Source organism: Perna viridis, chromosome 6 (assembly GCF_037379345.1).
Source record: "Perna viridis isolate PV_CMFRI_1.1 ecotype Kerala chromosome 6, ASM3737934v1, whole genome shotgun sequence".
In the NCBI taxonomy this organism is placed as follows: Eukaryota; Metazoa; Mollusca; class Bivalvia; order Mytilida; family Mytilidae; genus Perna; species Perna viridis.
The window spans coordinates 40678287-40692140 of record NC_142450.1 but is presented as its reverse complement, the minus strand read 5'-3'; the positions used below and the strand labels follow the sequence as shown (position 1 = coordinate 40692140).

Sequence of the window (13854 nt, the reverse complement as noted above, 5' to 3'; positions counted from 1 at the left end):
GCTGTAAACTAAGGTTGATAGGGTAAGGATTAAAGTGAGCCATGTGATAAGTGTAAAACTGTTAATTGATATACCACACATTGAGACAAGGGTCTGGAAATTTTGACAGCCCATGTCGGACATTTTATTAATTTTCAGCAGACATTTGCGTCAGTCTTTTACCTGCTTAGATCAATAATAAACTTAAAAAAAACCCTATTTGTAGTTATTTAAAGATAAATATTGGAATTTGTGTTTCTCCATCATGTACTGTGTCTTTTACAAAATATCTGAACACGTGAATGAGTTCGGTTTTGACCACACATGGACGGTCTGACATGTAAACAAAACATCGTGTCTCTCATACTTTTTCATCACATCAGTAAACAGCCAAAAACTTCTGGGTGATGATTATTTTAAAAATGAAAATCACGAATTCATTTTGTATATTGATTTGAGTGGGTTGTTGACTTCTGTATTAAAAAGATTCAATCGATGAATTAATGATAACAAACTATGACTGATTCATAGTTTTAGCACCACGTGCTTTCGTTACCACAGAAAGATCAGCAGGAAAATGGATTTGTCAATCTTTTTCTTATTTAAATCAAGTAATAAATGTATGAAAATTCTCCAAGTCACTTCAATTAATTCGTATATGCAATGGTGCTGCACTTGTAGTGTTAATTTAATTACGCAATCAACCAATCAGATACAGGTAAAATTGTAGTCACAGGTAGCTGCACATTAGCTAATTGACATACACCTGTCAAATAATTTCCAATAAACAATTAGGAGACAGGTAGCCAGGATGTTAATAAAGTAATAAAACCACACTGACTGTAATTTATAAGGGTTGACATTTTTTTTATGTCCGATATTGGAAAATGGTTGTCGGACATTTGCCAAATTTGTCGGTCAATGACCGGCTTTTTTTGACTTTTTACGGATGCTTGCATTGAGACATTATGATATAGTCTTTACAGTGATACCTGTCTAAACCAAACCCCTTTGGGACTTTTAAATGAGTTCGGTTTAAACAGGTTTTCAGTTACCAAGGTTCAAAATAGATCTAGATCAATATAAAAGATCATTTAAAGATTTTTGGATTATTCAGGGTTTTCCCTGTATATGTCAAATGCACTGTTGTAGCACCCTAATTGGTTGGTATGATTCAGACCATGTCACTATTTTTATCTGGTACAAAAATCTGTGCCAAATTTTAACCAAAAGAGACTCTTTTTCTACTGGAAAATGGTATAATTTACTCCTTTGTTGTACTGGTACATAATCCTACATTACACTTTAGTATGTTAGTTCACACCCTTAGCCAGGGGGGTTCTTTGGGTTCTTAAGAACCTGCCTTGAAAACTAATAAGCACTATAAAAGTTGAAGTTTTGTTTGATTTGGCTACACGAGTCTAAAGAACCCCCCTCTACAAATTTCTACCTATGGGCCTGTAGTTTGTTTTGTTGAAGAAACAAGACTGTAATATTATTATTCTTACAAAATTATAAAAGAAGTAATGACAATGTTGTTGTATATCATTCCTTATTAAAAAATATTTTAAGCTGATTTGACTTCATATATATGATGATTGTTTTCAGTTGTTCCCTATAAAGTGATGATTTACCCTAGCCCTAAGTTTGGTTGTTCTACAACAAGTGCTAATCCCTGGGTGTGTATAGCTGGACAGTTAGGTCAGACTGGACCTATAGAGATACCAAAGGGTTTCCTAGAGTTTAATGTTGAGGTAATTCACATTTTTAGTCAGTACACATGTTAGATGTATATTATTAGTCGGTACACATGTTAGATGTATATTATTAGTCGGTACACATGTAAGATGTATATTATCAGTTGGTACACATGTAAGATGTATATTATTACAGTCGGTACACATGTAAGATGTATGTTATTACATTCGGTACACATGTAAGATGTATGTTATTACAGTCGGTACACATGTAAGATGTATATTATTACAGTCAGTACTTGTGATATTGATTTTTTTTCAGAATGGAATTCTGTTAATTCTGAAGTTATTGCAATTTTGGAATTTTAGATGGAACTGTAATATGAATTTTTTACAGCTATGAGAAATATCCTGCATAAATTATTTCACAAATTCCATAATAGCAGTTTTAATTATTGCAAATTTAAATCAGTCAGATTTTTCACAATAATAAAAGCATTGCAATATTTTTTTTTATTTTTTAGAGAAACAAGATATTGGCATGATATCTGATATTCTTTTGAAACAAACCTCTGAAAAATCTAATAATTGTTTTATCTTCCACATCTCTTGATGTTGAAGCACATAATGATGTTTTATGAAATAAAAAAAATATATTGAACTGATTTTAAAGTATTTCATTCTGAATTCATCTTGCATTATTTTAATTTTGCTTTCAGCATAAGAATCTAGGTGTGTTGACCACACTGAGGATTGGCCATGACAATAGTGGAATGTCACCTAGGTGGCTTGTTGAATATGTTCTTGTCAGGAATGAATTAACAGGTCATACATACAGGTATGCTATAAAGATGGCAGAAAGAATTACAGTAAATGATTGTCACAGCACTTACTGCAGTGTTTTTATGCTTGTATGTTTATTTTTAATCACAGTTAAAGTAGTTTGTTATTGTTTATTGAATGATGATTTTGTACATTTACTTTTTGCCAATAAGACTTTGCTGTTGAAGGCTATGTAGTGTTGTATAAATTACACCATGTATGTTATTTCAGGTTTAATTGTGGGCGTTGGTTAGGCAAAGGTATTGATGATGGAAGTACAGAAAGACTGTTGGTAGCTGAACTGTTGACAAGGAATATGGATATGTATGGTAGATAGCTTAATAATGATTTAGTTTATAGTTAATTAAACCCAAAGCTAGAAAAAATACACCTATAGCAGAAAGATGGTCATGATATAATTATACATACTTCCATTTAATAATGCCTTGTACAAATTTCATGTTTTATACTTGTAACTCCGTATTATCTACATCATATTAAATATTTTTACTCATAAAAAAGTATTTTGATACTTGTACAAGAAGATAAATACTCTTGCAGATTTAGACTTAGCAGTGAATATGTCATCACAACCCAGGATAAACTCACCAAAGTCCCCCAAGAGAAGCAATGAGCATGGTATGTAGCTTCATATTTTTTTTTTCAGTGAACATTTCTGGGAAAGTTATTTTGAGAAATTCTTTTACATTTGCATACATAATTAGAGTATGGTAAAAAAAAAAAATACAGCTTGAATGTGTACTCAGCAAGGGGCTTGGATAATGCTGAGCATTGTATTTTGCCCATCGGTCCCTAACCCTTTTACACATAAGGGCTTTATTTTATGCTTAGCCCTAGTATTGTTATTTTAATCCTGCTGTGATGTCATCACTAGTGTTAAAATTGTTTTTTAATGCTGGTTCAATGTGTTTCATCAAAATTTATCTCAATTGTGCCTCTTTTAGTCTAAAATCACATAATTTTACACCTGCCAAAATAACCCACCATGCTGTCTTTTGTTAGCTGATGGTTTGAACCAAAATCTTCTATATAGATCTACCTTCTGTCATTTAATTTTGCCAAGATCATTATACCTTTATTTCCAATGGAAGCTTACTTCTCACAGCCGTCATACAGGGTCTCCAGTCCTAACGTGACACTTGTTACTCCCATAGTAGTATTAATTCAGTGTGGATCCTGAAAAATTCGATAGGTCTTTTGGCAACCCTCAATTATCTCCAATTTCTATGTCCTTGTGTGACATATAAGCAACAGCGTATGAATATTTGATGACCTAAATAACTGTCTGTTTGTTTACTGTGTATGAAATAATGGCTAATTTGTGGCAATATTTTCTAGTCTACAATGGAAAATGATTAAATACAGTAACTTACCCAATTAAAATTAATAAATCCCAAAATTATTCCACAAACTTTTAATGTGACCGTCATAGTTAACCGATTTTTTTTCAAATGATGTGTATCACTGCTGCACAACATACGTGATGTCATGTAACATGTCGCCGAAAAATAGTCCCAATGGGAAATTTTCAGCGCTTATAAAACTTACATATTTGGGTCAGGAAAACTGAAAATAAAAATACTAATACCTTACAATTCAGCAAAACAGCAAAGCCACTCAACGAGATAAGCATGAAAAACTCCCTCTTATTGAAAAATATTAAATAATCTTATATTATTAGAATACAATAGCAATAAAACTTATGATTTTTTAACTCTTTATACTTCTATTCCCAAACTCAGTTAAAATCCTGGCTCAAACACATTATACATCGTTGTTACTCCAAAAAAGATGGTACACCTAGATACATACATACAATTTTTGCTAGAGACTCCTCATTCTTTGTAAGAAACGACTCCAAATCATCTTCCAAAAATACAGAAGATGTTTTCAAAATGCTGGAATTTTTTCTCGAAAACATAATTGTCCAGTGTGGTGGATGTGTTTTTCCACAAATGGACAACATTCCAATTGGAACAATTGTGCTCCTCTACTTGCTGACCTATTAGTTCACTCTTATGAGGCTAAATTTATAGCTGATTTGATCCAAAAGAAGGAACATCCTTTAGCTATATCCTTTAATCTCAGATTTCACTATTTAGATGATGTGTTATCATTAAACAATCCTAGTTTTGGGGATTTGATACATTGCATCTACCCCAAAGAATTTGACATAAAGGATAATACAGACGCAGTCAGCCTCATATCTTGGCATACACTTATAGATTGATGGTAAAGGAAAACTATTGATCAATTAGACAAACACAATGACTATTCATTTTGTATTGTCAACTTTACTTTCATCTGTGGCAACATTTCTTTTATACGTGCGTATGAAGTTTTCATATAACAACTCATATGTTGTGACAGCACTTGCTGTAAATGTGCAGACTTTTTGTAATTCGCTAGACCTCTTTCAGTTAGGCTTCTGGAACAGGGTTATGTTGCTACTAGATTTAAGTCATCACCACAGAAGTTTTATAGTTGTCATCTTGAACTTGTGGATCATTACACTGTATCCATCTGCACCTTGAAAACTGATTTGTTCAACGGCAGGTGTTTCTAGAAAAGCAGAGGACTCTTACCCTACTGGTGTACCTGGACCATGCTTCCATTTTTTATTAGATCCTGATTTGCTTATTTACTTTTGTTACTTTTTATGTATTATTTTGGTTATTTAATGTTCTTTGTTGTGTTTGTCTATTTTACATGTCTGGTCTTTGTCCCTGGATTACATACTTTTGATTTCCACTAGAATCTTGATTCCGTTGATTACTCTTTCAATAATGTAAACTTAGAAGTTTCATTTTGGAAGTTACTTCGGTTATTTACTGCCCATAACAATCAAATGCATTCTATATTGGATGCTTTTAAGTAAATGATACAAAAAATGTGTATAATTTAAAACCACTGTTCACATGATATGTTCAGGGCTATAACATGTACATTACTACATGTATCATTATGTAATATGCTTGTTTCATGTGGGTCATAGGTTCTATCCCTGGCCAAGTCACACCACTGACTTTGAAATTGTTAAAACTGCTTCTCACCCAAACATGTAGTATTTGAGGAGACAGAGTGACAAGTGCTAGGCTCAAAGTCAGAATAATGTGGGGTGGCATGTCTACCAGTGAGCTGTTGCTTCTGTGAGCTAGCACAATAAAGATGCAGCTCAGCAATTTAATTTAAAATAGGTATACGATTGGTCAATTGTCCTCATCCTGATATTGTAAAATTTTCACAATTTCAAATAGTTTTTAGTACAATAAAGAAGCCTACAAAATTTTTCATGTATTGTAAAAACCTAATATTGATTTTATTACAGTGTTAAGGATACCAGAAATACAAGAAATGTTAGGACATGCTGTCAACAATATTGTCAAACACTACTATAAACCTGAAAAAGAGGTAACATTATAATTTTGTCAACAATAATGTCAAATATTATTATAAACCTGAGAAAGAGGTAACAATATCATTCTGTCAACAATAATGTCAAATATTATTATAAACCTGAGAAAGTGGTAACATTACTGTCAACAATATTGTCAAACACTACTATGGACCTGAGAAAGCAGTAATATTACTGCCAACAATATTGTCAAACACTACTGTAAACCTGAGAAAGAGGTATCACTACCATTCTGTTCTATGCTAAGTAACAGAGGAAACACATCTCTTATTTCCAGTCCTACCATTTTCACAATTTTAAGTATTTGTAAAGTTTTTTTTGTCATATGCACAAACTTGAATTATACCCCCACTGAACAAGAGGGTGGTATATTTGAATCATCTGACTTAGCATGTTTGATTAGTATACAGCAAGGTCTGTTTTATTTGTCAATCCTTCTCATCCTGAAATTCATGAGACGTTAACTATAATCAGTAATCAATCAATAATTTTAAATTGATTTATTTATAATTGATAGGCAACATTTCATTATTCTCCCATGGGTGTAATTGCAACTCAACCTTATTATAACTGAATAATGTTCAGTTTTGGGATTCTTCTGTTTTAAAGTTATAACTTCTGATCTTGTGCTTTTTCTCATCTTAGAGGCATTTGCTAATCATATATATTCAGGATATTTTTTTCTTCCAGAGAGGTAGTTTGACATTCCTATTATGTGGTGATAGAGGACTGGTAAATTGTCTAGAATTAGTATTTAACTATGGCTTCAGATCATCTCGGCTGTTTAGAAACAAAATGTTTGTCTGGGATTTTATAGGTAATTATTAAATATCAAGGTTTATACTTGTTGAGTGGAAAAGTATGATTATAATTTTCTTGTTTTTGTAGATTAATTAGGTTGGCAATGAGGAAAATTATGATAGCAAATACTGAATTATAGCATATTGGATCAATGATTGCATGGATATTTAGTTATAGTTTTTTTTATCATTATAAGAATGGCTCCACGATCAGTAGACTTCACAGACAGCAGAATTATCCATTAAAATAGTTTTGTTATTGTGGTTTAGAAGATTTAGTGATATTCTTTTATGACAAAGTATAGCAAAATTTTACCACATTATAAATACATGTAATTAGACAAAAATGATAAATAAGTATACACCATTCCTAGGGAAAAAGCATTACATGAATAGGCCAGAATCATACAGAAATATACTGTTGCAAACTAACTCAGTGACTTAATCTTTCATATCAAGTAGCTGTCTTTGTAAGAATCATGCAAAATCTGAAAAATGTGATACACCCCAAAGAAGGCTACATATTTTTATTTTTGTAATTAAGTTGTTTTATGGGTCTATACTATGAAATGAGTAATTATTCACTCAAATCTGCCTGCTCTTAGGATATAATCAACATTGAAAATCCAGTAGATTCTATTGTATTTGAGTGTCATGTACAGAGTTATCTCCCTTAATTTTGAAATCTACAGTGCATTCTATATAATTTTTATCTCCTAAGAGCATGGGTTATATGAAAAACCACATGTTATATTCTGTTTACTATGACATTTCAAACAAAATATCGAAAATAAAAATATGTAGGCTTTTTACCCATGAATCACATTTTGCATGATCCTTAGATGGAGTGCTACTTGAGTTCTGTTATTCTTATTAGATTGGTTTTTAGCTGACCTAGACCAATGGTCCTGTTAAGCTTAGGCATCATTTTGCATCTGTTGTCTGTAAACTCACATTTTGAAAACTACTTCACCAATTGTAACCAAACTTGGATGGAATGATCTATGTGTTGATAATATTATATATGATTGTATTTTTTAGAGAAAGTGAAGTCCCATCTGGAATCTGTAATGGCTGGACAGGTCAGACGGGCCATCAATAATAATCCCTTTATACTTTGTGATCTTGTTGATAAAATCAATGCAGCCACAGAAACTATTGGGAAAGATGGAAAGTTCCAGGTGTTTGTATGTGTGGGAATTAGGTAAGATGTATTTGTATGTGTGGGAATTAGTTAAGTTGTGTTTGTATGTGTGGGAATTAGGTAAGATGTATTTGTATGTGTAAGAATTATGGTGAGATCAGAAGTTCCTAGTGTTTGTATGTGTGGGAATTAGGTAAGGTGTATTTGTATGTGTAAGAATTATGGTGAGATCAGAAGTTCCTAGTGTTTGTATGTGTGGGAATTAGGTAAGATGTATTTGTATGTGTAAGAATTTTGGTGTGATCAGAAGTTCCTAGTGTTTGTATGTGTGGGAATTAGGTAAGATGTATTTGTATGTGTAAGAATTATGGTGTGATCAGAAGTTCCTAGTGTTTGTATGTGTGGGAATTAGGTAAGATGTATTTGTATGTGTAAGAATTTTGGTGTGATCAGAAGTTCCTAGTGTTTGTATGTGTGGGAATTAGGTAAGGTGTATTTGTATGTGTAAGAATTGTGGTGAGATCAGAAGTTCCTAGTGTTTGTATGTGTGGGAATTAAGTAAGATGTATTTGTATGTGTGGGAATTAGGTAAGATGTATTTGTATGTGTAAGAATTATGGTGTGATCAGAAGTTCCTAGTGTTTGTATGTGTGGGAATTAGGTAAGATGTATTTGTATGTGTAAGAATTTTGGTGTGATCAGAAGTTCCTAGTGTTTGTATGTGTGGGAATTAGGTAAGATGTATTTGTATGTGTAAGAATTGTGGTGTGATCAGAAGTTCCTAGTGTTTGTATGTGTGGGAATTAGGTAAGATGTATTTGTATGTGTAAGAATTATGGTGTGATCAGAAGTTCCTAGTGTTTGCTGCCATGGAATAAAGAACCTACAAAATCAATATAGGCTTTCTTTGTCTGTCCCCAGTTCTAATCCACAACTCCTGTCAAACCATTGAATGGAATCTGATTAAACTTGATCACATGATACCACTGTAAACCTCAGTTTTAAATTGTTCACATTATCTTTATTTTATGAATTTTTTATCTTTATTTGTGTGTAATTAACATATTTGATTTTATATTACAGAGACCATCTTCTTCAGAGGTTACTACCCATTATAGCCAATACTCCAGTAACAGGACAGTTGTACGAGGAGTCATCTTTCTTGCGTAACTCTAGTCACATTAACTATCTAGTCCATATACTCAACACGCTCAATGAGTTCACAATCACACTCGAGTCGTCATTACTCCGAGGAATAGACTTGTAGTATAAAATGTTAGATTGTAACATCTCATGAAAGTTAGTCTGAAGAATAAGTGGTATGTAAAAGATGATTAGAATGGATGCAATGATATTTATTGTATGGGTAGTATTGTAATCAAGTGCTAAGTACTGAAAATAGAACTATTGAATGTATGTCTGTCACAGGTGATATTCAAATGTTTGTGAATTTTATATAAGCTTGTGTACTGTATAAATATTGCACCCTACCGACCCATATGTGATATTGTGATTATACCCCTTATGTTCTATACATTTTTGTATTCTGATGTTGTCCTATTGACAGTTCAATTTTAATTGGAGTATATAGACCTCGGCTTCTCCTTAGCAATATCTGTATTGTGATATATATATCTATATTGTCTCCTGTGCCATGACTGTAATTCAATTCTGACTTACAAGGTTTTCTCAGTCAGAATTGAATTGACATTGAGTTAGGTGAAACTCTTCTTATTTTTATGTTTTCACTTTAGCCTTGTCATTTTATTGGTTTTAATACTAACAATCAGAATTTTCTACATGCATTATATATACTAATGTACTTCAACTCAATGGATCACAAATACAGGTATTCCAATCAAAACTTTTCAATTATGGATGTTTTTATGTTGACCACTATGATTTAGCTTAGTGTCTCATTGTGATATGTATAATTAACTTTTTAATTATTTGTGTAGTTTTAAGAATCTAATTGAAATAATTTCTTTATTACCACCCCTTTAAATTGAACACATGATGAAGACCCGAGAAAGTCCCATTTTACCAATCAGTTATTTTATTGTAGTATGGGAATTGGGGAACTATTTTAACATTAACACGAGACTTGAATTTTGTAAGGGGTGCTAATTCAATGGTTTGATTTCATGTAGATTGGTAGTTTTAATGGATAGAGCTTAAAAAGCAGAAATTTGCATAATAATTTATTACACAGATAATTATTACTAATATATGTTTTATGCCGTGAATCTTTCTCTATTTTAAGTGTAACAAGCTATTTTAAATGTGTTCCCATACATGAGTTCATAATTTGCTTTTTGCTTTAATGCCACCAAATGATTATTAGTTTATTGCTGCTTATAGTCTTAGTATTGTTTCATATCAATATTTATATAGCAGAGATTTTTTGCTCAATATATTTTTATTGCTAATTTTTCATTCTATTTTTTCACACACCAAAGCTTCATATTTATATGTTAGCTAGATATAAATATCTACAGTTACTCTTATCTTTTGAATTTTACTCTTATCACATTTTAATCATTTTTCGTTTAAACAATTGAGCTTTTGCTATTTTTAAATTGCTTACCGGTATTGTTAATGAGCTTCAATGACACTGCATTCATGTTTGTAATGTATATGCATATTGTTTGTAGAACTTGTACCAACTAATTTTTTCTTTCCTCTTTGTCCATGACATTTTTAGCTCAACATACCGAAGGTCATGTGAGCTATTGCTGTCACTTTGCATCTGTCTTCGTCGTTAACAATTTTTCAAAACTCTTCTCCTTTAACACTACTTGACCAATTGAGACCAAACATGGTATGCATGTTCCTTGGGGTATCCTGCATAGAATTAATGTGGGGGAGTTTTGATTTGTTGAAAAACATGGCTGCAGTTTCTAAAAATAGAACATATTGGGGTCAGACAGTAGTTTTTCGCATATGCGTCTAAAACTGATAGGTTTAGCCAAATTTTGACATAGACAAAAGTGTTCAATATGAAGAGGTCTAGCTGTGGTCAAATTTTCATTTTAATCTGTTAAGTCATGTTGGAGTTATTGCCCTTTTTCAACATTTTTGCTATTTTCAATGTTATTTCTTCCAAAAAGTTTCTCCTCTGACACTACAGGACCAATTGGAACCAAACTTGATATGAATGTTCCTTGGCCATCAAAAAACATGGCCACCGTTTCTAAAAAAGGAACATAGGAGTCTGACAGTAGTTTTTCACATATATCTCCAAAAACATTTGGTTTAGCCAAACTCTTTCAGTGGCTGAAATGATCCTTATTTTTTTTTTTTTTACAGTTTTCAGTCAATATCTTGAATTCTATAATAGATAAAAATAAACTTTCAATTGCTGAAATGATCATAATGATAAGTCCTACCAAAGTCTTCTGGAGTCAAAATTGTTGGACAACTCCTTTTTGAAAGGCAGACTTTATCAAGATGAGCGATTCAGGCTCCTGAGAGCCTCTTCTTATTGCTTTACCCAAGGCCAGCGGAAATAACTGGTTGTGAAAAATTAAGTTGCAAAATGGTTCCTGAATGCAACACTAGATAAGAAATATATTGGTGAACCTTATACTTAATAAAATAATTTGTCACACAGCAATCATTTTACTATGTACACTTGCTTATATTTTGTTGTAGTAATATTGTTACATTGTCTTCAGATGTGTGCCAAAGTTGAAGTCACATATTGTTACGTTTTGGTTTCATGCAACTCACTAGTACACTTTATTTATCAAAGCTCTGGCTGGCAAAATGTATGTGCAATTTTCCTTTACTGCCATAACAGAAAATGTTTATTTCTGATACATGGCTTTATATGGTTTGGTCAACTTTCCATCATATTTCTTCATCTGAATTGTGACTTATTCAACATGAATTGAGAAAATTCTTATCCTGTTTCAGATGGAATTGAGAGTTCCATAAATTTTTATTAGCTTTGAAAAATATAAATTCTGTTTATCTCAACAGAAAGAATTATATTTTTCAAAGCTAATCAAAATTTATGGAACTATTTATTATTAAAAATCATTAATAGAAGTAAATGCCGTTCTCGGTTAAAACATTGATACTTAACTCTTTTTATTGTTATAAGCTATTAGAGGGCTTGACTTTTTATATTGCCCACTTTCTGTGTGGAGGGTATATAGTGATAGAGTAGGCTGTCCTACCTTTTGTACTTCCTCCATTCTGTTACACAGAGGGATATTCATCTCTTATCCATTACTCCTAAATCACTGAATGGAATTTTGTTTTACATATTGTGCATCTCCTATTTTAGATTTAGATCCAAATCATATTTGATGCATGTAATTAAAAAATGAAAAATTACCCAACTAATACTACTTCACATGTGCATTATTAAACCCTTTCTTTGATATTTTGCTGTCCTTTTGTCTGTCCATAAATCATACACATACTCAAAAATACTTAGATTTTAATGCTTGCATTGGTACAATAGTTGTGGTCTTAGGAGGAAACACTTTAAACACACCAGAAAAAAGTGATAGGTGTATCTATCACATGGATAAGTTCAACTGTGTTTCATCAAATCCCATGAAATTTGGTTTTAGGATAAAATCATTGCTAGTTAGATTGACAAGTATATAGCTTTCCCTGGTCTCAAATATTTGATTTGTATTACCACTGGAAGAGTCAGTTGTATTTCTCTACTGAACCTTTTGCTGAGGCTTGTAAGTCTTTTTTAATGATTTATTTTTTTAGTCAGTCTACTATTGAAAAGCATTAAAAATCCAAGACTGATTTGTATTAAGTTTGCTCTGTCCTTCTTTAAATAGGTTTTGGTTGATTGTAGTCTGTACTCTTCAACTTCTACCTATGCTCTTGAGTGATATTAAGAAACCCATTATCATGAGTGCATCAGATCATATGACAAGACTTGCAAGCCCTATACTGGTCTAATCAATAAATTATTAAATATGTACTTTATAATGAGTATTATGGTCTGTACTTGCCAGTTATTTTATTATTTCTTTACTGTGTTAGATTTTGCATTGATATTCACCTTTTGTTATACACAGAAGTATAATATACATTGGATTTTAAAGAGACACTAGATTTATTCAAATAGAGCTTAAAGAAGTGATAAATTAATTTGTTACCTCCCCTGTTTGTTATGTTGACCTAGTAGCAGTGGAAATCAAAATGCCTTCTCTTGATCTCTGTTTAGTTTATATGTAATTTAAAATAAATTAAAGTTGTAGACAACTTGGGTTTTTTTAAGTTTGTTTATACTGCCTGGCAATTTTATATTTGGAGACATATTATCTGAAACAATTAATTAGAACTTGTGGCAGTCTGTGAAGCACTGTGAAATGAATCTAATACTGATAGTTATAGGTTACTCTCCTTGTTGGACTTGGACAGTGTAAGCAAGTTAATATCAATCAGAAAAAAATGATAATACTGATATAAAATTTTATTCTGGAAGTGAAGAAATAAATAATAAATAATTGGGGAAGGTGTATTGAGGGGTTTCAGACTGTTATTGGACATTTTTTTTTACTAATAATGCCTAATAGGCAGACAGTTAAACCAAATTTTTCTAAATAGAGTTTTTTTACCTCTGGAACATCAAGAGCAGGATACACCACTGATTAATTTTCAGTTTTTGCTTGATATAGCAATTGTTATACAACTCCACTTCTGACTATTGCCTTAATTTTATTATTTCTGTAATTTTGTTATTATTCTTTATCTAAGTTAATTTCCTAACTCATTTACATTTTTCATCCTGATGTTCAAAATTTTTATCATTATTGCATTACCCCACTACCTTCATCACATAGGCAGGAATGGAGGACAAGAATAGTTTCACAATACAAGGAAATAAAAAAAAACAGGACTAGAACTCAATGGTTGTGAAACGACAAGAAGGAATAGGGTAGCTGGTAAGCTATTTTTCTAACTTGGTAGCTATGGGGGACAATTGTAGGAAAGTAT

At 31.9% G+C, this 13854-nt stretch overlaps 1 protein-coding gene across 9 annotated transcripts in view; it reads left to right on the top strand.

Moving 5' to 3' along the window:
• Positions 1 to 13119, top strand: part of LOC148614962 (DENN domain-containing protein 5A-like) — a 29877-nt gene extending 16758 nt beyond the window's left edge. For all 9 annotated transcript variants that reach the window (XM_088589535.1, XM_088589533.1, XM_088589530.1 and 6 more), the window contains 8 exons: positions 1588 to 1733; positions 2396 to 2514; positions 2730 to 2827; positions 3060 to 3137; positions 5848 to 5930; positions 6625 to 6751; positions 7776 to 7938; positions 8962 to 13119. In XM_088589535.1, the coding sequence (XP_088445661.1) occupies positions 1588 to 1733; positions 2396 to 2514; positions 2730 to 2827; positions 3060 to 3137; positions 5848 to 5930; positions 6625 to 6751; positions 7776 to 7938; positions 8962 to 9145 (998 nt within the window). In that variant the 3' untranslated portion in view covers positions 9146 to 13119. The remainder of the gene's footprint in view (positions 1 to 1587; positions 1734 to 2395; positions 2515 to 2729; positions 2828 to 3059; positions 3138 to 5847; positions 5931 to 6624; positions 6752 to 7775; positions 7939 to 8961) is intronic.
• The last annotated feature ends 735 nt before the right edge of the window (positions 13120 to 13854 follow it).